Here is a 26544-nt window from a genome sequence, read left to right as displayed (position 1 = left end):
GGGCGCGGACTCGGGGAGGCCTCCGGGGCCTGCGCGCCCGGCTGCTGGCCTTGCAGCGCGAGAGTCCCCTCCCAGCCCGCGGCGAGCGCAGGGGCGCGCGGCGAGTAACGGAGCACGTGTCTTCTGTTTCAGCCCTCTTTAGTGTCTCTGACAAAACAGGCCTTGTGGAATTTGCCAGGAACCTAACGGCTCTAGGTCTGAATCTGGTCGCTTCCGGAGGAACTGCTAAAGCTCTCAGAGATGCTGGCCTGGCCGTCAGGTAAGGTAGAGCTTAGTTTCTCAGGTAAGTCCAGGCAGAACGTGGTCACATTAAAACCAGAAAGTGGTGTCATCCAGGTGCTCCGAGGAAGGTACCTTCCCCCTCCCTGGAACGTTGTGAGGCTGCCACACCCCTTACCCGCGCTTGAGGAAGAAGAAAATGAGGCGCGGAGAGGTTTGGCAGCTTCTGTGGAAGTTTGCAGAACCGAGTATGGGTGGACCTCAGTGTGGAGCCCTGGTGCTTAGCCACTTCCCTTACACCTTAAGTCACGTGGCCTTGTGTGCCGAACAACAAACACAAAAGTTAAGGTTCACATCTGCTTTAACTGGCTGTTTAACAAAACTGTGGACATCATGAAGATTCACATCTGGTACTCCCGTAGCACCTTCCAGGAACCATATGAAGGTACAAGTCATTGATTCTCTCATTCGCAAGCTGTTCATTACCTGACTGGGGATGAGAGGGGATGCACCCAAGATAAATCAAGAGGCCATTCCTGACCTCAGGCTGGCTTTTTGGATAGAGAGGGAGTAACTACAGAAAGTCAGAAAATGAAAGAGGCCATAGCACAGCTATAATAAAGTGCAGTGAGAGTTCAGAGGAAGGGCAAACCCACCCCTGAGGTGTATTTTAGAAGAGGAATGAAAGCTCTCTCTGCCTTGTTGCTACGCAGAAGATTTACTTCTTGCCCTCCAGATCCATGCAAAGGTGATTATCCACCTTTTCTTCGTGTATGTCTGCTTTTTATGAGCAGTACCAGGCTTCCCAAGATTTCTCAAGTTCAGATGGCGAGAATGCCTTATTTAGCGCTTTTTATTTTTCAAGTTCCTTTTGCATCTTGCCTGGGATGCGGTTCTCCTGGAAATCCTGTGAGAATCACAGAAGCAAGTCCAGCTCTTCTGAGCAGGAGCAGGATAAAAATCCAGTCTAGACCCAGGTTCTTTCTGTTAGGCCAAGGTGCAGTCTACTGTTGCAGTTGGAACTTTCCTCAAATTAAGCAAACTGCTCACCTCTGGCCTCTTTTTGCTATTTCCCACCAAATTTTATGTTACGGAACAAACCTGGAATGTATAATGAGCTCTTATATTGTGTGTCGTCCAGTTTAAACACCCAGCCTGCCCACTCACTGATCACCGTTGTTGTGGTGTTTTTTAAAATTTGGGAGTGTAAAGTGTTTCTCTCCTTAAATGGTGAAAGTGTTTACCAAGAATGATTTGTTCAGGGCTCAATTCAGTAAAGGTCACTGAAGGGAGTAGAAAGTGGGGAGAGTGTTTTACGTATATTAATCGTAAGTCCTCACAATACAGTTTTTTTATAGGTAGTATTGTCCCCATTGGGTAGATAAGGAAAGTGAAGCACGAAGAATAAAGTGGGGGGCTGCCGTAGCTCAGTGTTTGAGTACTTACCTATCCATACAAGGCTGTAGGTTTCATCCCAGCACCACAGAAATGAAAAAAGAAATGAAGTCACTTCACATACCCCATAAAGTTAACCATTGCTTTATTGTGTAGTAAACTGATGAGATTTAATCAGTAAGTATATACCAGTGATCATATAGAGGATTATTGTTATTTTTGTTTGTTTGTTTGTTTTCTGGTACCAGGAATCAAACTCAAGACCTCGCACTTGCCAGGCAGGCGCTGTGCCGCTGAGCTAAATTCCCCAGCCCCTTCATATAGAGAATTAATCCTGAAGACTCTAGCTATTACATACAATTTTTTTTAAGTACAAAGGAATAACAAGCTTTTAAATCATCCCTATCATTTAATTAAGCATAAACCTGTCATCTTAAGTTTTAAGCAATTCTCTTCAATTGGAGGAACTAGATTTTAATTCCTAAATTCATCAGAAGGGAACTGGCATTACAAAATCCAAGAACTGGCATTCTTGGATTGGAATCCATGTGTCACCAGTTTGACCCATCAGCATTAGGACCATGTATGACCTTGGCAAAATGCAGCTCATCGGAAAGTGGGCCCTACTTAGTAGGCAAGTTAACCCAGGAAATTCTGTGTCCTCTCAGCCAAACTTGCTGTTTTAAAATGTTTACTTTCTTCCAATAAAGGCTATTATGTTAATTGTAAAATATTTTGGAAATGTTGAACAATAGCATATTAATGTATTTTCCAGTGTTTTTATAAGATAAAACACTGGAAAATACATTAATATACATACACATTACTTTGGAGCTCACATAGAAGACAGGTAGAATTTTGTGACCTACTTTTTTTGCTTACGTATTATGAGTATTTTTCCACAACAAATTCTGTCAAGGGATGTTCCTGGCTACAACTTTCTGGATGTCAGTCTGATGATAAGGATTAATATTTAAGTGTTTTTCTAAATTTGGCCCTTAACCCAATTTTGTGATGCCCACTCCCTTTTTTATAATCTCAGTTTTATGCTATGAGTCCTTTGTTTAGTGTTCCTCACATACCTAAGTTTGGTACTTAACACAGTTTTCTGAAATGCTTAAACCTTTGATTCATCAGGAATTTATTTTTGCATGGAATTAACCAGATATACTAATACCAATACCACTTTACTAAGCAGTCTTTTTTTTTCCCACTCATTTGATTTGCCATTTTATGCATTTTAATCATATAATTAAATTCTTAGTTCTGCTTTGGCCAGTTTCTTTTTTTGTTTGTTTGTTTGGTTTTTTTTTTTTTGGTTTTTTTTTTTTTCGTTTTTCTCCGGTACCGGGAACCGAACTCACGACCTTGCGCTTGCCAGGCAGGCGCTTTTGCCGCTGAGCTAAATCCCCAGCCCCTGTTTGTTTGTTTTTTTGAGACAGGGTCTCGCTATGCAGTTGAGGCTGACCTTGAGCTCACTTTGTAGCCCAGGCTGGCCTCGAGCTCACAACGATCCTCCTGCCTCAGCCTGCTGAGTGCTGCGATCATAGGTGTGCTCCACCACCCCCTCTTTGACCAATTTCTGGTATAAAGATACTTTTAATGTTTTTTGTTATGTACTGCCAAGTTACTTCTCATTTGATTTTATTTATTTAGTACGGTTTATGGTTTAATTTCTAAATTCCTTGACAGTTATAAAAGCAATGTTTTAATGCCAGTTCTCCCTGTCACACATAAGTTAATCAGAAAATACGATAACATGAGCCACGTGTTGGTTGCCCATGCCTGTAATCCCAGCACTCAGGACCCTGAGATAGGATCAAAAGTTTGTGGCAACTTGGACTGCATAACGAGACTGTTGAGGGAGGGAGGAAAGGAAAGAAGGATATTATTTTTGAAAAGTAGATAAAATTTTACCTATGTAAGAAATCAAATGTAGTGAAAAACCTGAAGCTAGAATAACTTTTTCTGTTCAGTTTGTTTAAAGAAAAATCTCTTGAATGAGAACAGTATGCTTGAGGGAAGATGCTTCGAATGATGTAAAATGACACTTCAGAAACAGTGGTAATATTCTGTTCATTTGCAGAGATGTCTCTGAGCTAACAGGATTTCCGGAAATGCTAGGGGGTCGTGTGAAAACCTTGCATCCTGCAGTCCATGCTGGTAAGTTGTTGGTACCTTCAGTTAAAACAGTCAGTGGCTTTTAGGGATATTTTAGTTCACTTCCTAAAGAAGGAGGAAGAAGGGAAGTCATAGTTCAAAAAGTTTATTTCTAAATTTATGTTCATTTTGTCATATTTGCTGTCAAAGTTTATGGTAAGCTAGTAGCAGTTTAAAATATGGCTGGCTTTATTACATGGTGGATCCAGATTGTTTTCCTCTGCTTGCTGTTAGTCTTGACCTAATAACTAATTTGCTAATTCAGATTGTGATGTTTCTGTTGCAGTTACTGAAAGTATTTAGATTTTATAGTATAAAGCTTAGACTTTTAGAACAGTTCACAATTAGAATAAAGCATCACAATGTAATTGAATTTATAAAGAAAATTTTCAGTATGCTTTACATGTGTACATTTGGCTAACAGCAAATTACACATAAAATGATGAGAAGTATATGTTATTGCTAATTTACCAGTTACACTAAAAGTTAACAAATAAAGACTAAATGATGGGGCTGGGGATTTAGCTCAGCGGCACAGCGCCTGCCTGGCAAGTGCAAGGTCGTGAGTTCGATTCCCAGTACCCGAAAAAAACAAAAGAAAAAGAAAAAAAAAAAGACTAAATGGTGAATGATCACCAGACAAACCATTGATTTTTGAGAATACAGACTGGGATGAACTCTTAAAAGTTTTGTAAAAATTCCAATTCAGTTTTGTAAAAATTTACAAAAAATTGTATTTTTTTGTTGCTCAGGAAAAGGGGATTTTTAAAAAAGTGAATTATGTACAGGTGCAAATGATTTTTAAATATACCCATTGATCTTAATTTTTTTATGACTTCTCAACTCCATTTTCTGTATTCTTTAGTGATGAATATTAGAAGGCTTACTAGATTGATGGGACTATTAGAAGAAATACCTTTTTAAAAAAATTAATGTTTGATTTCACTTTGTTATATTAGGCATCCTGGCTCGTAATATCCCAGAAGATAATGCTGACATGGCCAGACTTGATTTCAATCTTATAAGGTAAAGTTTGAAAGAAAAAAAATAAGGAAAAGTTTGAAGTTCAATTTTTAGTACATTAAAGAACAAAACCAAAGAACATGCTGAACCCGGTGGTTTTTTCCCTCCCACTCTGTTTTTACTCACTGTAAACCTTTCCTGAATCTCTTTGTGTGGCATTCGACATATATAAACATTCTGGTTTTGGCAAATTTGCATTTCCAACACATATAACTTAAAGTAGTATTTCTTTTCCTTTTTTTGTTGTCTAATTTTTTTTTGTCTTTTGCAGTGCTGAGCATTGAACCCATGGAATCTTATATATGCTGGGGAAGCACTGTCACCAAAGTAGAGCCCCAGTTCCTAATCTTTGTGTATTTAGGAAGTTAAAATCTAAATTTTGTTGTGTACAGCTGACTTAATTATTAGCATAAAGATACTGATTGTTACTTTTAAAACCAGTGATACCTTGGTTATCAAACTCAGTTCATTCTGAATTTGTGTTCAGATATTGGAAAGTTTGAGAACTGAATGTGTTTTTCCCATAAGAAATAAAACCAAATAATTGCTTCTGAGGCCCAGAAATTACATTTATAAATACATTTTTCCAGGACTTTGACAAATTGTACAGTGATTTCTCTCTTCATCATGCTTTTCACAGTTTCCCTCTTAGCTTCACTGCTGATACCACTAAATTCCTTTGGAGCCATGGTTCTGGTATTTTACACAAATAAAGTGCAAAAAAATAAATAAATAAAAGTACAGTGACTAATACTTTAACACACCAACACAAGCACTATATGTTGCCTGGCAGACTGGGAGAGAGCAGCACGTAGACTTGACCGTCACTCTTTGTGTTCTGGTGCCCAAACCAGAATGCTTACATATTGTCGAACACCACACAGAAGGGGTTCAGGAAAGGTTTGCAGTGAGTGAGAACAGAGGGAGAGGGAGAGGAGCACCAGATTTGGCATGTTCCTTTGGTTTTCTTCCTTAATGTGCTAAGATGAGAAAGTTCCAGCTTGGAAAAAGTCCTGCTTGGAGCCATTCAGCAACCCAAGTATCACTGTATATGTAATAGGTTTATTGAAGTGTAATTTACATACCATATAATTCACTGATTCGTACTGTATAATCCAGTGGTCTTCAGTATATTCACACATGTTGTGCAGCTGTTACCACATTTGATATCAGAACATATTCAGCATCCTTTCTCTCAAAGACTATTCTTTTTAATATATATTTTTATTAGTGTATTAATTTTACAAAATACTGCATTCTATTGTGGCATTTTCATCCATGCGTATAACATATTCACCCTCTGTGTTACCTCCCTTACACTCCTCTCCCTTTCCCCCTTCCTCTTGTTTAATACTCTTCCTTCTATTTTCATATTTTTTGTCTTGTTTTGTTTTGTTTTTTTAGATTTCTACATATTAGGGAAAACATGATGCTTGTCTTTTTTGAGTCTGACTGACTTCACGTGACCTGATGGTCTCCAATTCCATCTATTTCCTATAAATGATTTTATTCTTCTTTGTGACCAAATAATATTCCATTTAGTATATGTGACACATTTTCTTTATCTGTTTCTATTGATGGGCACCTAGGCTTTTCCCACATCTGGCCTGTTGTGGTTTGTGCTGCAGTAAATACAGGTATGCAGTATCCATATAGCGTAGAGACTTTAATTCCTTCAGGCACACACCAAAGAGTGGACTAAATGGGTCATATGGTAGTTCTATATTTAGAAAAACCATTCTTTGGTCTTCATTTCCTCCAGTACTTTTCAACCTTGGTACCACTGAGCTACACTCTCTCTGTGGATTTGCTAGTACTGAAATAGGATTTTTTTTTCTGCTTGTATTGGAGATTGAACCACATACCCAAGGCCTCTAAATTTATGATGTCCAGTTTCTTTTGTTGCTTGTACTTTTGCTGTCACAGCCAAGAAATCATTGCCTAATCATGGGTGGTGAAGATTTTTGCCTGCTTTCTTTTAAGGGTTTTTAGTTTTAGCTCTTAAATTTAGGCCTTTGATTGACTTTAAAGTTAATTTTTATATGTAGGTGTGAGGTAGGGATCTAGCTTTATTTTTCTGTACATGGCTATCCAGTTGTCACAATATCATTTGTTGAAAAGTCTTTTTGCCTTGAATGGTGTTGCCATCCTTGGTCTGTATATCACATTATACTGGCACTGTGTCACTGCTGTAGCTTGGTAGAAATGTTGAAATCTAGAACTACTGAGTTATCCCAATTTTGTTTTTCTTATTAAAGATTGTTTTGCCATTTAGGGACCTTGACATTTCTGTGTGATTTTTTTTTTTTTTTTTTTTTTAGGGTCAGTTTGCTTATTTTGCAGAAGAGGCAGTTCATATTTTCCTAGAGATTTTTTTGAATCTGTAGATCAATTTGGAGAATATTGGTATTTTAATATTAAGTCTTCTAACGCATGAATGTAGGAAGTCTTTCCATATATTTCAGTTTTCTTTAGTTTCTTTCAATGTTGTTTTACTTTGAAATATCAAAAATCTTATTTTTATGGAACTTGTTAATAAATATTTCATTCTTTTTGGTGCCGTTGTAAGTGGAATTGTTTTCTTATTTTCTGATTGTTCATTGCTAATGCATACTAGTACAATTGATTTTGTATATGTCTTATATCCCTTACCTTGTTAACTCATTCATTAGTGCTAATAGGTTTTCCTATGAGTGCTTTAGGATTTTCTGAATATAACTTCATGTCATCTGTGTGTAGAGATCTGCTTCTTTCTTCTAAATCCTATTGCATCGTTTGTGAATTTCCCTGGCCTAAACTTGCAGCACAGTGTTGGATATAGGTAGTAAGCATGGACATTCTTGTTCCTGATCTTAGGGAAAGTATTCAGTATGGGGTTACCTATAGTTATTTTTTTCACATTTCGTTATATTGAAGAAGTTCCCTGCTAGTCTTAATTTGTTGAATGTTTTTCTTTATTGTGTATATATTGAATATTGTTGAAACTTTGTGTTGATCTATTGAGGTGATCAGGTGGTTCTTATCCTTTATTCAGATGATATTTTATGTTATTTATTTATCAATCCTCCTACCTTGGCTTCCCAAGTGCTGGGACTACAGGCTGATGTTTGGCTCTTACTTGGCGATGATGTGTAATTCTTTTGAGTATTTTTCTGGTTTCCATTTGCTAGTGTTTTTTTGTGTCAGTGTGGATGAGAAACGGTATTCTCTAGTTTTTTTGTGACACATTTTTCTCGCTCTTGAGCAGTCCTCTCTTCTGTTTTTCTGTTTTCTTGTTAATCATCATCAGTTAGGCTTGGAGGCTGGGGGCTGCCCACAGAGCGCCTTAATTTGTAGCCCTGGGAGTGGAACTCTGTTCACTAGTTAATTATAGATCTGTTTTGTATTTTAAATTATTCTTTTGACCTCTCTGTTTCTATCCTTTTCATGACCTCTCTTGTGACCTCTCTGAAGACAGAATAAACAAGTATTTTACTGTTAGAATGGTCCATTGGTTTTCATCATTGTACACAATTTGTGGGAAAAGAATCTAATTTAAAATGTCCTGGGTTGTAGTGTCAAAGCTTGAAATGAAGATGTTACTTACCATCTTTTATTTCTCGTTTCTATTAAGAATGTTTTACATTTTGATGGTTTGATAGCCGTGGGTAGCTAAGGTTACTTGAGTAGCAGCATCGCAGTATGGTTAGAGAGACCGATGTGTATCCAGACCCAGAGCACCTGCTGGGTAAATGATAGCTCTATAGCTGTGGACACCCAGGCATCTTCACATAACTTTTTAGAATTCTAAAATGTCAGTTGCACAGTTTATGTTTGATTTTATTTATTCTTACTTTTTATTTGTATTAGTACATGTTCGCAGTACATAACCATTGCGTTCATTGTAGGGAGTTGGCACATGGTTTTTCATGTCGCCTTCCCGTGGTTCCCGCCCCTCTCCTTTCATCTGTTGGTCCCTTCCCATCTGCAGAAGATCTCCCTCCCTGTTGCCTACTATCTGTCATCTGTTTGTATTTCTCATACGAGAGAAACTGTGCAGTATTGAAGCTTGTGTATCTTGATTTCTTTCATAGTTTGTATTTTAGATATTTATGGTTTTGGTCACATAGTATTGACTCATTTTTTCCTAGATAACTGTAAACCATGTAAATTGAATTTTTAACGACGGCTGAATTCCTCTCGGTTTTAGAGTTGTTGCCTGTAATCTGTATCCCTTTGTGAAGACAGTGGCCTCTCCAGATGTGACTGTTGAGAAGGCTGTGGAGCAAATTGATATTGGTAAGTTAGAGAAACCGTTTTGAGACTAGTAAAGGGAGGAGATTATTTAAAATTGTTATGAGACTTCTTTTTCATTTTCCTTTTCTTTTGAGAGAGGATCTCACTATGCAGTTCAGGCTGGCCTTGAGCTCACCTTGTAGCCCAGGCTGGTCTCGAATGCACAATGGTCCTCCTGTCTCAGCCTCCCAAGTGCTGGGATTACAGGTAGACACCACCATGCCCGGCCTTGATTTTTATTTTTGAAGAAACAAAAGTAGTTATTTCTCCCAATTCCTCTGTCTCTTAAAAGCCCCCTCCCCCAGGATTGAACCCAGAACCTCTCGTATGGTAAGTGAGCACTTTGGCCCTGAGCAATATGTAGTGCCAGCCCAAGCTATTTATTTTTTAATGAAGAATCACCTGGGTGGTTTTTCCTTATTTATTTCCTGTTTGACAGCAGCAATTAAAGTGGAAGTGTGTGTGTGTGCACCGTGACTGTATGTGAAGGAGATTCGCCGGTTGGTAATGTAACAGCATCTTTTGTCTTTCAAAGGTGGGGTGACCTTACTGAGAGCTGCAGCCAAAAACCATGCTCGGGTGACAGTGGTGTGCGAACCAGAAGACTACGCGGCAGTGTCCACAGAGATGCAGAGCTCTGACAGTAAGGACACCTCCTTGGAGACCAGACGCCAGTTAGCCTTGAAGGTGGGGCACGCTTCTGTGTAGTCGCTTCTGTCCAGTGCAGTGTTGGCCAAGCCGAAAGGTATTGAGTTCTAGCTGGATTCTCACCCCTGAAGCTCTGCCTGGAGCTGCTCTTCGGTTGGGAATGGAGTATAGTAATATTCTGTGAAAAAGATTAAAACAGTATTGTGAAGAGAAAATTTGTTGTGCCGTTCAGTGTTATTGAGTGGCTTTTGTGTGTGAGCATGCACAGGCCCAGGGCATGTAGTTTGCTGTGCACCTAAAACCATCTTGTCCCTGTTGCTAGTGTCTCACAAAACTAAACCTTTTTGTAGGCATTCACTCACACGGCACAATATGATGAAGCCATCTCAGATTACTTCAGAAAAGAGTACAGTAAAGGAATCTCTCAGATGCCCTTGAGATATGGCATGAACCCTCATCAGACTCCTGCCCAGCTGTACACCCTGAAGCCTAGGCTTCCCATCACAGGTAAAGTCTTGAGTGTTTTGTGGGGCAGTGGGCTGTATCTGGATGCATGTATGTCTTTATCTGTTTTGGATCTCATGTGTTTTACATTCAGAAGGTAAAGTAAATTACCTTTAGCCATCCAAAGTCGAGGTGCCAGTGGAATTGTGAGCACGGATGTTGAGATAATCTGGGACTGTGAAGAGAGGTCAGTTTGGAGGCACAGCTTGGAATAGTGTCTTTGCTGTATAGATTTTCTGAACACTTGGGCCAGAGTGAGATGGTCTGGCTTTCATAGCAGAGGATGAAGGTGAAGCCTTAGGGTGCTTCTCCACTGAGCAGGCAGAGCAGGGAAGGAACCACAGGACAACCTGGACAATTTCTGCGGGTTGAAATGTCATTGAGAATAGAGAACGGTCTACTTTGGGGGTGATAAAAGCAGCAGTTTTCTAGTACAATAAAAAAGAGGACTAGGGATATAGCTCCATGCTCCCGGGGCTTAATGCTCAGTACTCCCAAAAACTCAAAAACAAAATTTCCTTGAAATTGTAATTCTAGAAGGGCAGTTGAAATGAGCTAAAACAGAGGTATACAGTTAGGAAATAACAATGATGGATAATCCATTGAATAGAGAAATTGGGATTCCATGGGTTTGTGGGGTTAAGAGAGGCTTTTTCAATGTTTGCCGTTTTGTTCTTGAAGTGGGCTGTTAGAGCACATCCTCAGTGGTAGGAGGGACAGTGGGGAAGGGCAGAGGAGAGAGCTACAGCTGTGGAGGCCTTGGAGGCCCAGCACTGCAGGAGGCTGACCTTGGGCCAGAGCAAGGACCACTCCAGTCACAGGCAGCACAAGTTCAGAGCACTCAAGTCCGCACGTTTGGTGGTGGGAAGAAGCAGCTTCCTGTTGGCTTCCTCGTCCGTCACCTGCTTGGGGAGATTTGGAGGGGAGCAGGGTTGGAAGTTTGACACTTTAAAATACTCTTTCCCTTTACCCTTCACATTCATTGGATCTGCAAGTTCTCTTAATACCCCACCTGGAGTATATTTTGAAAATAATACCCAAGTTCCTACATTACTGCTTATTTCCTTTTTTTGGAGACTGGGGTTGGGATTGAACCTAAGGCCTTAGCACATGCTCTACCAGGGTGCCCTGCTCATTTCTTATTACCAAATACTATTTCATTGTATGTGGATGTACCACAGTCTCTGGACCTATTGAAGGAAATCAAAACTTGAAGAACAATTAAGATCAAAATGGCTCTGATCACTTCTGTACAAGTTTTTGTATGGATATAAATTTTCATTTCATTTGGATAACTACCTAAGACTTCGTTTTTGTCTTTTTTTCTTTTTCTTTTTTTTTTCTGGTACCAGGAATCAAACTGAGAACCTTGCACTGGCCAGGCAGGCACTGTGCCCCTGAGCTATTTCCCCGGCCTCATTTCCTGTTTCTTGCCATTTTGTTTTTTGTTTACCTCTCCTGTAATTTCCATAAGGACAGTTTTATCTTCAGGGAAAGTAGAATGGACTATTTTGTTCACTGATATATGCCAAGTACTCAGAGCCTAATGTTGTGGTAGGCTTTTGGCAAACACTGGCAAGGTTTTACTTTTAAAAGTCTCTGCAATGCAGGATAACATACGAAGGAAATTAAATTACTCATGTTTATTCAGAAGAGATACCAGCTCCTAAGTGTGCTGCCAGTGATACACAATGAGATACCAGAAACCCTGAAGTTGTACTCTTCCTGTCACTGCAGTTCAGCTTTAGGCGGGGTCTTTGTTTTGCCGTTACAGAAGAAAACACGTTTTTTCTCTCCTCTTCCTTCCACCCACAGCTCTTACTTTAGATTATAAATGTAAATTGATATGATTTATATCTTAACGTTTATACTATCTCTGCAGTTGCTACAGTTGTTAATCTTACGCTGAATTTGCATGGCTTCCTGACAAATTTCTAAACTTGTCATAGTTCCTTCCATCCTCGAACTCCTGTTGTTGATTATTTCTAGAGTAGCTTGTTTGGGCCTCCAGTAGTGTGTGTGCAGATGTGCGTGTGTTCATACATGTGTGCATTTTTGCAAGGATGGGCTCGCAGTCAGCTGCTTTATTTTCCTTTGTCGTTGAGTCATTACATGTTCATGTATATCTGTCTGCTTCTTAACTATAAGACATTTGTGTTGACTGGATATATGCTTTTTATTTTGTAAGAAATAAACATACTTCTGACCTTCTTGCCCGCTTGCAGTAAAGGGTGTGTGTGTTTTTTGTATGTAGTTCTCAACGGAGCCCCTGGGTTCATAAACTTGTGTGACGCGTTGAATGCCTGGCAGCTGGTGAAGGAACTCAGAGAAGCTTTAGACCTGCCAGCCGCAGCCTCTTTCAAGCACGTCAGCCCAGCAGGTACATGCCCTGGAATTGCCCCAGATGGCTTTCTTTTCAAATTCAAATACAAAACCACTTTGGCAAGTCTCTTGATAATAGGATCAGTACAGTGCTTCAATAAAAATCTGATAACACTCACCTAATTATGTGACGTTATTATGAGCTAGCAAAATCAACCCATGATTTTTTTTTACAGTGTAAATATGAAGGTTTAGAAATAAAAGTGAAATGGCTTGATTTTATATACCAAAATAAATATTTTTGACATGTTTGAAAAGTCTACCTTAGTAAACAAAAAAATTGTTCTTATGATGCTTTATAACTTCTTGTAGCCATTTGTGTATGCCTTTTTGCTTTTGCATTTAAATCCTTCATTCCACAATTATGCTGCTAGATCTGCTGGCAGTCCAGCACATTACGGTTCTCTGTATTTACTGGTGTTAAAGCAGTATGAGCAGGGAAAAAATAAATGTGAGATACCAAGCAGAACAGAGAGAGTCGGTAATGAAGTGACCTAGCTTCCTGCACAGGCTAGGTACTGTCAGGCTTCAGCAGTTCTGTGTTTGTAGAGGCCAGAGAAGAGTCCCTGCCTCCTGCAGCTGGGGCTTTTGTTAACCACCTGGCTAAATTTTTGTTTAATTTGGCACAGGTGCTAGAAAATACACAACACAGGCTAGATGTTTTTTAAAAAGTCTTGGTACAGGAATTGACAAGTAGTGAGTTGAGGTTTATTGATTATTTTATGGTTTTCTCTGCTAGGTGCTGCCGTTGGAATCCCACTCAGTGAAGACGAGGCCAGAGTCTGCATGGTCTATGACCTCTTTAATACCCTTACACCGGTATCAACGGCATATGCAAGAGCAAGAGGTCAGACTGATGAGAAGAAAAAGCAGTGCTTTATCCCAAATAGAGTAAAATAGTAATATGCTTTGTTTCATTAGATTTCAAATCATCTTTACTTTGTTTCATTAATCCTTGAGAATGAGTTTATAACTGCCCCAAAATAGATGTATTTATAAAAGTATATATTAGTAGTATTTTAATGTAATAAATGGAAACATTGAGGTTGGTACATGTAATTTCAGATTAGGCTGTTAAATGTATTTTTATTTATATGACAAAAATACAGTTATTCTAACTATACTAACTTAGACATGTGTTTTATATGTTTCAGAAACAATTCTTAGGGTTAATACCATAGGTATTATGATCATGGAAGATTATTGGAAAACTTAACATTTGTCATCCCTAGTAGGAGTCAGCAAACTAGGGCCCTTGGGCTGAATCTGGTCAGATTCTTAGTTTTATAAATACAGTTTGATTGAGTTAAGGCCAGATGCCTTTGTTCATGTATTTTCCATGGCTGATTTTGAACTACCATTACAGGTTGGAGCACTTGCAGTGCAGACCGTATATCCACAAAGCTTCAAAAATATTTGCTGCCAGGCTTCAGGAAAAGTTTGCTAAATGCCACTCTAGAAAGCAAAATTAATGAACACTTCCTTAATGATTACTTGAGTTAAATAGCGTTGACCTGTTACTTAAATCTTACGTAAACATTAAGATTACCTTTAGAGAAGTAGATTTTATTTGATCATATGGGAACTTTTAAAACATCGTCTTTATGCAAATATATTGTATAATGACTATCTTATTTTAATTTGTATTTACAGGAGCTGATAGAATGTCTTCATTTGGTGACTTCATTGCATTATCTGATGTTTGTGATGTCCCAACTGCAAAAATTATCTCCAGAGAAGTTAGTAGACATTCATATAATGTGATCCATGTGTAACTGAGTAAAGTGTTTTATTTATAGTGTTCATTGAAACTGTAATTTGTAAGGCTGGATGTGGTGGCGCACGCTGCAGACCAGCCCGGGCTACAAAGTGAGCTCAAGGCCCGTCTGAACTGTGTAGTGAGACCCTGTCTCAAAAAGACAAAAGAAAAGAAACTATAACTTGTAATATTTGCATTGGTACCAGCTGTAAATTAAATGTATTGTGTAGGGTGTTCATATTTTATAGAAACACAAATCCTTGAATTACTAATTTTAAGATTTAGTGAATTAATGTTTAAAGTGAATAATTGTTTTGATAAAGCTTTTCTTTGCATATGTAGGTCTTTTAAGTTTCATAGTGCATGTGTTTTAATGCTAGAGAGTGGCCATTTTGGGTGGTGGTGAAATACAGAATCTTAACTATAAACCTTTATAGATCTGAAAGGGACAATATAATTGGAAAAAATGTAAACTGCTTTGATAAGCAAGTCTATATCAGTTGAATACCAAACAAATATGCCAGAAAGTTCAGAGTGCTCATTGGTAATGAGGAGACAAAAAGAAAAAGAAGGTACCTCAAGTAAGCATAGAGGAGGGAAAACAGAAGGTGAAGGGGCATGTTCGTGTCCATGACTGTCATTTTTTCAGCCACGATGGAGCTCACATTGTTACAGGTCATAGCAAGGTTGTGACATTTGTGCTGTTACAGGCTGTTAACTCTCTGATCCTCTTCTCTTACTGTTGAAGAACATGTCCTGCCTAGGTCATTTAATCAGATCCTGGCAGAGCCGGGACCAGAACTTGCTCTTCCTAGTGAAAAACACTCCCTGAAGAGAGGAGTAAGAACTGGTTTTTCTTCTGAGATACATGAATTAGAGTGAATGGCTCATGTATTGTTAAACCAAACGGTTGAAAGAGACAGCAAGCAAGATAGAGTCAGCTCTAAAGAGTCTCTTCTGACAAAGAATATTTTTAAAGCTTAGTGTTAGCAATATCTGTTAGAGATAGAACCAGAAACTGCTATAGCATTATTTAGGACAGATTAGGACTGGATTCTTCAGAGGCATTCTCTGATTTCTTTTTATAGGTGTCTGACGGTATTATTGCCCCAGGATATGAAGAAGAAGCCTTGAAAATACTTTCCAAAAAGAAAAATGGAAACTACTGTGTTCTTCAGGTTAGAGCAGTTCCTGTTTGCTACAATAATTTGTCTTTTTGTCCTCTTTTTCCCATGTTTACTCTTCTGATTTATCCCACTTTACTACAGTTTTTTTAATCATGCATTTTTTTATATTCTTGATTTTTAAGTTTAAGAAAAGGGTAGCCTCTTTAATTTTCAGTGTTTTAATTTTAAAAAAAATATTTTCATGATATCCTATCTAAAAGGTGTTAGATGTTATTTGATGGAAAGTTCTTTCCATCCTTCCCTTCTGTCACTCTCTTACCTATTTGTTTCTTGTTTTAAAAGTTGTGTCTCACAATATAGTCTTAGTATGTAGGCTTGAACTTAGTATGTAGGCTTGAACTCACAGGCTGGCCTTCAATTTGTGATTCTTCTGCTTCAACCTTCCAAGTTTTGGGATTACAGGCATGCGCCACCAAACCCAGCTCATTTTGGTAATATTTTTTACTATAACTGATGTGTAGCAGAGAAAATTGCTAAATATTAAAGCACTGGTTTTACAGCTAACTGTCAGGGCATTTAGAAATTGCAGCAAAGCCGGGCATGGTGACTTATACCTATAATTCCAGCACTCACGAGGCTGACGGGAGGATTGCTGTTAGTTCAAGGCCAGCCTGAACTACAGAGACCCTGTCTCAAAAAAAAAAGAGAAAGAAAAAAGAAATTGAAGCACAAACCATACTAATTAAACAAATTGAAGGGAAAGGTTGGTTTCAGGACCCCCGTGGACACCAAATTTCTCAGATACTCAAATCTTTTATAAAATAGTGTAGTTATTTATATATAACCAATGTACATCCTCCCCTATAGTTCAAATCTTTACATTACTGATAATACCTACTAAACTATAAGTGCTATGTAAATGGGTATTGTACTGTATTGCTTAGGGAGTTAATTATCAAGAAAATAGTGTGTGTTTTTAGTACAGATGCTGTGTTTTCTCTTTAGTGTTCCTGATCAGTAGTTGTTTGAATCTGTTATGGAACCCACAAATACTGAAGACTGGCTGTGTATTCTTGACTGTAAAATACCAATAGTGCTAAAGTTTGTCTTACACTCCATGTCAACCTTTAAAAGAAAGAAGAAAAATACCATGTTCAGTCTACATCATGTTTTGTTTTTAATCCATGTGTGCGAGTTTAACTACACAATTAGCTGCCACTATATTCTTTTTTTTTGTTGCTGTTAAGAATAGCAAGTGTGTATAACCACAAGCGGTTATGTGCACCCTTATGGAAAACGCTTTCCAAACCCTGAGCTCATCAGTATGGCCCTTTCAGCACGTGACACTGTCATGTTGGAGGTGACGCTGGGGTTCCCTCCACATTTTGTGTGAAAAGTTGGCTCAACTTGCACTTGATTATGACCATGAAACAGCTTATTCCTCTACTAATGACAGGTTTCTTTTGACATCAGCTAATAGGAAGGCATACCAGTATTAGCAGTGTCACAATGCATACAACAAAGGACATTTTAGAACTTACGAAAATGTAGGTTACATAGAAGTAACGTTTTGGTGAGGGCTTGCTTATAAGTTATAGATATTAAGTGCTTTCCAAGTCAGAGATCATCTAAAAGGTAAATAAAGAAATACCGTTAAATTTAAAGATTCTGAGAGAGAATACTTTTACATACTGTGTTCCATATGGCTTAATGTCTTTTGAATTTAAAATTTGGGAGAGGAAGATAATAAATGACATAAATTCCCTTCCAGATAACAAAGACATAGACTGCAAAGCCTCTTTTCTCCATGTTAACTTGTAATTCAGGTTTTAGGTACTTTGTACGGAAAACTTTTAAAAAGCAAGGAAAAATAGAATATGATTTTCCTGTTTTTTTTTTTTTTTTTTGATTTTCCTGTTTATTAACAAATCTGTTTTATCTGCTGACTTTCCAAAGGGACTTGTGTAGGTAACTTTAAGTTAATACAGTGTTACCAGAAATATGCTCGTAGAATCATTGGTTTCAATGTATTGTATGTTAAGTTGTAGATTAATAGCTGTTAATTTCCTAGCAAAATACAGTTGCATAACCATTGTATTATACTCATACTAAAATGATGGCACACAGTTGTTTTAGAAAAACAGATAGAACTTTACTTAGAATGAAATCTTTTGTACAGAAGGTAAATGAAATATTTGAAGAATATAAATGTAATGCAGCTTTTTAAATTCATGTCTTAGATGGACCAGTCTTACAAACCAGATGAAAATGAAGTTCGAACTCTCTTTGGTCTTCATTTAAGCCAGAAGAGAAATAATGGTGTCATCAACAAGTCATTATTTAGCAATGTGGTTTCCAAGAATAAAGACGTAAGTTTGAAATTACCAGAACTGAATGCTAGTAACTTTAGTAGTGTGTGTTCAATATGTATAAACTTATACATTTATTAAAGCCCTTATCTGTGCAAATAAGTAACTCATCTTTGAGTTGTCAGTTAAGCCTGAGAGCTAAAAAGTGAATAAGAGACCGCATTAGAAGCTTGTGTGCATATGTGTATTAGTAGGGATAAATATCTTCAGTTATGCATAAATGGGATCATGCCTTCTATAACATGCCTTTTTTTGCATGTGTGAGACTGTGGGTGTGTTCCCATGTCAATAAATGCAGAATCACATTTTTGTCTGAAAAGCCACATGACACCCCATATGTAGATGTACTATGGTGGTTATTCAGCTGTTTCAGTTGTGCTGTACTATGCAGGTATCACCCCGTTCTTGTCTAGGACTGTTGATGTGCCTGGAATGTTTGAGTGAGTGCTGACCACTGGATCTGAAAAACCGTGAAGATACCTCGGGGGTCTGGGCCTGTTGTTTTCCTTCAGAGAGTTGATTTGTATATCTGGCAGGCAGCTAAGGTAGAGCATCTCACCTCCAGCTGTCAGAAATTGAACTGGTTTGAGTTTGGGTTTCAGTGTTTGTGGGACCAATCTGTTAATTCATGCCTGTTCTGCCAGAGCCCTGGTGCCTGCTAGCATCCTCTTCTCTGCTGCGCTTGGAACTCCATTTTGTTCCTCAGTCCAGTAAGACTTCCAGAAGCTGTGCTCGGCTTATTTACCTCTTACTTTATTGCATGCTGCTTGGAAAGAGCCTGGAGGGGAAAAGCATGGTTTGTCAGACTCATTTCATCCTGCTCCCTTTGTCTCGGGGATCTTTGGCTGTCTGAGTTAGTGTGTCAGCATTGGTCCAGCTGCTCAGCTTGTCTGGGGAAGAGGATTGGTCTCCTCACATCATTCACTGCAGCAGAAGCAGAAGATGGAGAGGGAACTGCTTTTGTTCCAGGTCTCACTCCTGAGGCTGTACCGAGAACGGCTGAAACAAGCTCTTAAGTCTTTATTGGCTAGTTTTGTCTGTTAAGCATTTGATGAATGGTTTGTTGTTGTTGTTCCTTTACTGGATATTGTTCTGTTTTTATTAGTGAAAATGAGTGGTACCCTGAAATAAACATGCAGGCATTGGTGCAGGAATCTTTCAGCCCTTGAGAATTCATTCCCTTTTAAATTTTTTCTTGTAGGTCTATAGGTATTGGACTGATGAATAATTTAGCAATCTCTGATAGGTTTTGTGCCTCTGAATATTTTTTGCAATAATGAGAGAGGGTAAAATCGTAATTTTTTATCTAAATTCTCTCCTTACTTTCTGTGTATTCTTAGTAGAAATTGGGAAACATGAGAGTGATAACTTTATCTTCCTTTATAGTCTCCTTTTTTACAGCAGATTATTGCTCACATTCCTATCTCAGAACCATTAGAGAGTACTATTAGGTGTGCAACTGCTTCAGTCTTGAGAGCTGGACAGGTGGGTCGAGCTGTAGTAATACAGAAAATATCAGTTATTTCCTGTGCCCTTATTTCCCTTGAACAGTGCTTTTCAATCTGTTGGATTCTCTCACCCCACTCACATTTCTCATATTCCTGATCCTAACTCAGAATCCTTGGTTTCTATCTGAAAGTAGACATCTGGGCTTGTGTTACAGCTCTTTCTTGGAATCCCAAGGAATCAAATTCATAGGGGGTGACTTAAATATTAGAAAGATATATAAGAAAGGATGTGTATTACTAACACCTTACTCTAATAAATTCCTAAGAAATTGTTTCTTTAAATTAAGCTTTTAATTTTAAAATTAAAAAATAAAAGCTGTAGGTTCACAGGCAGTTGTCAGGGTTCCTGTGTACCCTTTGTCCTGCCTCTCCTAATGCAGTCTTGCAGAACTGCAGTACAGCACTGAAACCCTGAAGTGGGCACAGGTAGGGTGCAGAACTGCCATTGCTTTTGTACGTCCAGGCTTCCTCTGTGCTGCTTCCAACATGCCTTGACCTCGGGCCATCACTCACCTGTTCTCCAGTTCTGTAATTTTTATTTATTGTATAGTCATGCGCTGCTTTTATGTGAATATAAGTTTCTGTTTCTCTGGTGAATGCCCACGAGTATTAATTGCTTTGTGGCATGGTAGTTGTATGTTTAGTGTTAAAACTGCCAAAGAAAACTCCCAGAGTGGTCATACCATTTTATATTCCCTCCAGCAATAGATGAGTGGTTCCATTTCTGCAGGCTTTGTGTGTTATCTTTTTTTTTTTTTTTCCAGACATTATTAGTCCTAGTTCTTTATTCATTATGTAATTTTCGGATATTTCCTTTCAGTCTATAGTTTGTTTTCTCTTTACAGAGGGTCTTTCCCAGAGTGGAAACTTGTTTTGTTTTATACCCACTCCTCCCCTGTAGACTTGATTTTGATCATTTTCAGTTATCTAATTTATCAGTTAAATGCAGTAAATATTTGTCCACCTAGCATACCAACTTGGATCTCTTTAAAGAGAGTGACATTATTCAGTGTTCTGCTGGTAGTTCACAGTACCGTGAAGTTTTGAATAGTTTTTACTGAGAACATTCTAAACAAAGCAGAAAATGGCCCTAATTTGACTTTCTGTGAACAGCTTTGGCTGTGTGTATGCATACAGTGGTCAGTAGTATCTGAAAATTGACCTCAGCATTGTTTATAAACATAAGTTTTTATTATGTCTCCAGATGCTGAAATGCATCCTGGTCAGGAAAGCATTATTGGTCAGTTTTGAAATGAATACATTATTCCATCTCTTGCATGATGTACACAGGCTTAATCCAGAGTTTCTACAAAATGGCAGGAGTCTGAGTCCATTACATATTGGGCATTGTGTAGAGATCCACCACAGATATGCTAAATATTTGATCCTTTTAGTGAAACCTCGTAGTGTACCGCATGAACAATTAATTTCACTCTCTCATTTGAGCTGCATAACTACCTTACAGGCGTGTAAGAAGCTTAAAGTTAATGACGTTTACAGAGCCCTGTGCCACTTAGCGCTCTGTGTTTGTTTCAGCTGTCGGAATCTGCCCTCAGAGACCTCATTGTTGCCACCATTGCTGTCAAGTATACTCAGTCTAACTCCGTGTGCTATGCCAAGAACGGGCAGGTAACCAAGCTGTCAGACCCACCCCAGGGGGACTGTTACTTTACAAAATGATATTCAGAAATCCATCTGCCTCAGGTACTGGACAGCTTCAAAGGGAAAACTTGCCAAGTTTTTCTCCTCTGGGTTTGTCAGTATTTACTCAGCACCTTGGTAGACTGTTAAAACTAATGATGATTAAGAAACAGCTTTGGAACCAAGTACTAAAATTAGTCATTTGCCTCTTGCCTGGAATGTGGTGGCACACTGTGAATTAGTGGGATGCTAGTAGCTGTTAGAAGACTGGTCCGTCACTCTGTTTCTCCATTGGTAGAATTTGCAGTGAAGAGGAAGAAAAGAATGGTACTGCCACCCATCAGCTATATTTTGGCAGCTTGCAAGCTGTTTTCACGTGTACGTTTACATTGTCTCCTCCCCTCTAGTTCTGGGTAATGGAACACAGGGCCTCGTGCGTGCTGGGCAAGTGCTTTGCCACCAGGCTCCACCCCCACTATCATGTTGTTTTATCCAGAATCCGTTGAGCAGAAAGACTGCTAGACTAGGAGTGAAACTGATCTTTAAAAATCAGGTTTATGGAGGTGTAATTTGTAAGTGCACAGTTGGTACGGTTTTCACAGATTGTACGCTTGTGTGATCACTGCCACAGTCAAGGTCAGCTCGAGCCCACCTTAAAATGACTGAACTTAACAGTGTGTTGGTTTTAAGATAGTGTGAAAATGCATGCATATTAGCATTCTGTTTTTACTTTCAGTACAGTATAAACTATATAAGGTATTCCGTGCTTTCTTATAAAATAAGCCTTATGTTCAGATGTTTTTGGAAGCCGGGCATAGTGGCGCACGCTTGTAATCCCAGAACTCCGGAGGCTGAGGCTGGAGGGTCGTTGCGAGTTCGAGACCAGCCTGGGCTACAAAGTGAGCTCATGGCCAGCCTGAACTGCACAGCAAGACCCTGTCTCAAAAGAAAAAAAAGACCCCCCCCAAAAAAGAAAGATGGTTTTGGCTAATGGTGTTGACTAATGTAAGTACAGCATGTAAAAGGCAGACTGTGCTAAGAGCTACAGTGTTTGATAGGGTAGGTTTATTTAGTACATTTTTGACTTAAGATATTTTCAGCTCATCGTGGGTTTGTCAGCATATAAACCCATTGTAAGTAGGAGAAGATCTATACTTACTATTTCTTACTGTATCAACTTCTTGTATCAAAGCCATTGAATGCAACATTGCACAGGTAAATCACTAAGTTTTTCCTAACTTATGGTTGAAATTGATTTTGCTCAATGTTTAGGCCAGAGAGCCCTTCTTGAAGTGCCTCCAGCTTATGTCTTAGCATTTGTTAAATTATTTGGCCCACAAATTGGGGCAGATGGATATTCATTAGCCTGATACCTGGAAGACCCTTTCGGAAGTTTAGTCATTGCCAGCTGTTAAGACTGTCAGCCTCTAGCAACAGAGTGGTGGGAGGTCGTAGCTACTGGTGTCTTTAGGGTGAAGTTCCATGCAGAATGAGGGCTTCACTGCTGATGTCCTTGGGGAAGAATGCATTGTTGGAAGAGGTATTCATTGCATGTCTGTGTCGCTCAGGTTATTGGCATTGGAGCAGGACAGCAGTCTCGGATACACTGCACACGCCTTGCAGGGGATAAAGCAAACTATTGGTGGCTTAGACACCACCCACAGGTGCTTTCAATGAAGTTTAAACCAGGAGTGAAGAGAGCAGAGATCTCCAATGCCATTGATCAATATGTGACTGGCACCATTGGCGAGGTAAAAGGCTTGTTATTGAGTTCTGGCCACACTGTGATAATACTGTCCTTTTTATGCGTAACAGACTTTCACATATCTACAGAGAAAAAAAGGTATTTTTGTTGAAATTCTGCATTGTCTAAAATTGTTAACCAGAACTTAGCAATTTGTTTTTCTGTCCTATCTCATTTAACTTAATTTTTTTATCCCTTTCTCAAACCACAAACCTTGTTTTTGAGTTGTTATGAATGGTTTAGTTTTATATGATTGCATGTCCCCTGTGGACCACAAGCTTTTCATAAGAAGGACTGTTTTTCACCCATTCTGAGGTGTCTCTCAGTGTCAGGCAGAAGCATGCTGATGACAGCTGCATATTCAACATTAAATACAAATTAGCTGATATTTTCTACAAGTGGCACTAATAACCCAATAGATTTTTGTTGCCTTTTATCTTTTTACATGTCTTCTATTTTGAAGAAGGCATTAAAATGGGGAGCATTAAAATTGCAAACATCAGGGAGGCTGCCAGAGGAAAAGATCTGGCCCAATTTCTGGCCATAGCAAGCACCTGATAAAATACCGGATGGAAAACAAGAGGCCTGGTAGTCAAAAGTCAGTGGTACTCAGAAGAGGTGAGCTATGTTCAGTTGTCTGTTCAGCACAGGAGGCTGCATAGTGTCGGTGAAGAGGGAGGCTGCAGTGAGCCTTCTAACCTGAAAGTACTTAAAGCATCTTTTTTTGTTTTGTACCGGCAGTCAAACTCAGGACCTTATACTTTCCAGGCAAAGCTATATCCTTGGACCTTAACGCATCTTTTCATTTTTACTTTACTACTTGAATTTTTCTGTTTGATACTACACAACAAATGCCTGCTGATAGTCTGGGAAGAATCTTTACATATGAACACAAATAAAAGTTTGGTAAAACCAAATGGAAGTACGCTTCAAAGTATGAGTATCTTGTCTGTGCCACTGTAATGGAATGCCACAGGCTGAGTAAGTGAAACAATAGAAATTCACTTCTCATAGTTCTGGAGACTGGAGAGCCCAGGGTCAAGGTGCCAGCAAGTATAGTGTCTGGTAAGGGCTGAGCTCTGCTTTCACTGTGACACCTTGTTGCTGCATCCTCTGGAAGTTGCAGATGCTGTGTCCTCACGTGGTGAGGACAGCAACCCACCCAATTGAGCCATTTTATAGGTGCTAATCCATTCATAGGGACAGAGCCCTTATAATCACCCCCTTAAACCTCACCTCTAACACTGTTGTGTTGGAGATTAGATTTCAGCCTACATTTTAAAGAGAACTCAGACTTTTAAACCTTAACAAATACTGGAACCTTGTTTTGATTTCTCTGTAGCTGACTTAATCCTAGTTCTAGGATATTTGTCATCTGTTTCCTAGATTGGGATAGAGGATGCCTTTGAAGACTCATATTTGGAATATAATTTTCTGTTTGCTTTGATAGGTTTTGAAGTAATAGATTTAACTTAGAGATTCAAGAACAAAGTATATTTGAAATAAACCGATTTAGATAGTCAAATGATAGTTTTTATTTAAAAGTTAGAATTTTTTTCCTCAATGAAAATATTTTTTTAAAAATCAAAGATCCTATAAGATTATCAGCCTTAGATATCTCATTATTTACAATTCAGAAGTCTTAGAAAAAAAGGCCATGTGTGATCTGGTTTGGGATTTTTATCAGATACATAAAAATGATGTGGGATTAACCTCCCTTTCCCCCCACTGCCCCCACAGGATGAAGATTTGGTGAAGTGGAAGGCACTGTTTGAGGATGTCCCTGAGTTACTCACTGAGGCAGAGAAGAAGGAGTGGGTTGACAAATTAAGTGAGGTTGCCCTCAGCTCCGATGCCTTCTTTCCCTTCAGGGACAATGTGGACAGAGCTAAAAGGGTAAGGTGGGATAGGTGCACATTTGCATGGACTTGAGCATCCTGTAGAATGATTTCAGAAATTCGCTTTATGATTTATAAGTTGTGCAGTGTTATATATCAAAGTGGTGACAATGTGATATAAATCAGAAATAGAATTATTTGGCTTCTCCATTTGATGTGAGGATAAGTCAAATATTGTTACTGTACCTTGCCTTTTTTTAAAAAAAAAGGAGCAGACAGATTTATTAGGTAGAGGAAAAAAAAAAAAGTACGCACTTAGAAAATAGAGTGCAGGCCTTCAAGAGAAAGGTGCCTATTTTGCCTTCTGACTGAGTGAATCATTTTTGGCTTATGCTTCTTTGGAGGGGGATTTTGAATTTCACAGGCTTTTACGGCGTATGGTTGTGTTTTGAAAATCAATACTGGTTTTTCCCCCAGAGTGGTGTGGCCTACATCGCAGCTCCTTCTGGCTCCGCCGCGGACAAGGTTGTGATCGAGGCGTGCGATGAGTTGGGGATAGTCTTGGCTCACACGGATCTTCGGCTCTTCCACCACTAATATTACCATGTGTAAAGTTCTTGTGGTTGCTTATGTGTAGATGAATAATCATGTGTGACATTTTGAAGAATACCTTTCTAAAAAAATAAAACATATTAATAATTGGATCCATGGTTTTAGGTAGTTGCATGTTACTTGTCGTGAAGATATATGCTCTTAGCTTCTTAGCCTGAATCACGTCAAGGTTTGCGTGTGAGGAACCATGCGTGCCTCTCCCCCATGGAGCTCCACTGTCCCCGCCATACTGCCCTGTGTGAGACCCGGAAACCTGCAAGTGTGCTGGAGAAGCTGGTCAGCCAGAGAGGATGCGTCCCACAAGGGCTAGGCTTCAGTTTTCTCATAAGCTTTCCACTCAGGCAGGCCTTCTTTTCAAAATACTTCTAAGAAATTCAAGGTTGTCTGCTTTCTAACAACAGCAGGTAATCCCTTAGGAACTGAAACCTTGGTGGATTACTGAGTCATGTTGCCCCCTCTGTGGGTAATGCTAATGCCTCCTTTCTTCTCTGTTAGGGAAATGTTGCCCGTAACTTTGGCAGCCAAAGATCGCCGCTGTGGAACTGCATAAATAAACATAATCGGGGCTTGGGGTGTAGTTAGTTGATAGAATGTGTGCTTAGTATCATGAGGCTCTGTGTTCTTTCACTACCACTAAAAATCCCTCCAAAGAACCAAAACAAAGTCATCTGTGTGGGTACAGTATCCCACCCCAAGCCCTTTGAACAAAAGTGAGTGTAGTGCATCAGGAAGATTCATCTTTGTAAGTCATGTATATATTGACTAATCTTGCAGCCCTTGATTAGTGTCCTCTGCTATTGAAACAAAGTCAGTGTGTGTGATCAATAAAGAACTGCCAAATATGTGACTGCGGAGGGTAAGTGCTAAGCCATTGTGATGTGAGCCTCAGTTTCTCAGATTGCATGCTGCTGTGAAGTAAGCCCAGGCCATGCTATGAGATGTAAACTGCCCTGCCCCTGGGGACAAACCATTTTGCCTACACCAGCTGCCCGCCTTGTAAGAGGCCCCTCCCACTTTAGCCCCACCACCACCATCACATCTGGCTTCCACTTGTGGAGACTCCTGTGCCAGAACTGCCCAGTGAAGAGTCTCATGAATTCCTGACCCACGCAGACGTCCATATTGTTGTAAGCCACGGTTTTGGGAGTGTGGAGGAGACAGTTTGCAGTGTAGCAGTGTCTTAGCTACTTTTCTCATTACTGAGACAGAATACTAAGGCCTGAAAGTTAAAGGGAGGAAAGGTTTATTTAGCTCGCAATTTGTAGAGGTTTCAGTCCATGATTGGCTGGCTCTAAGGCAGGATAACACATGGCAGAGGGCAATAGTTCAGGGGGGCAGAA

At 39.2% G+C, this 26544-nt stretch overlaps 1 protein-coding gene across 1 annotated transcript in view; it reads left to right on the top strand.

The window, feature by feature from the left end:
- Positions 1-25296, top strand: part of Atic (5-aminoimidazole-4-carboxamide ribonucleotide formyltransferase/IMP cyclohydrolase) — a gene marked incomplete in the record, with an annotated part of 25490 nt that extends 194 nt beyond the window's left edge. Inside the window, 15 exon segments of the mRNA XM_005396914.2 lie at positions 133-259; positions 3701-3777; positions 4734-4800; positions 8987-9075; positions 9608-9759; positions 10071-10227; positions 12479-12604; positions 13346-13453; positions 14260-14345; positions 15454-15543; positions 17733-17861; positions 20906-20998; positions 22579-22761; positions 24495-24650; positions 25070-25296. Of these exon segments, the coding sequence (XP_005396971.2) occupies positions 133-259; positions 3701-3777; positions 4734-4800; positions 8987-9075; positions 9608-9759; positions 10071-10227; positions 12479-12604; positions 13346-13453; positions 14260-14345; positions 15454-15543; positions 17733-17861; positions 20906-20998; positions 22579-22761; positions 24495-24650; positions 25070-25189 (1760 nt within the window).
- Between the last annotated feature and the right edge of the window lie 1248 nt (positions 25297-26544).

The sequence above is a fragment of the Chinchilla lanigera genome, unplaced genomic scaffold (genome assembly GCF_000276665.1).
Source record: "Chinchilla lanigera isolate Chin_1 unplaced genomic scaffold, ChiLan1.0 scaffold00056, whole genome shotgun sequence".
NCBI lineage: Eukaryota > Metazoa > Chordata > Mammalia > Rodentia > Chinchillidae > Chinchilla > Chinchilla lanigera.
The sequence above is the reverse complement of the archived record's forward strand: the minus strand, read 5'-3'. Positions and strand labels throughout refer to the sequence as shown.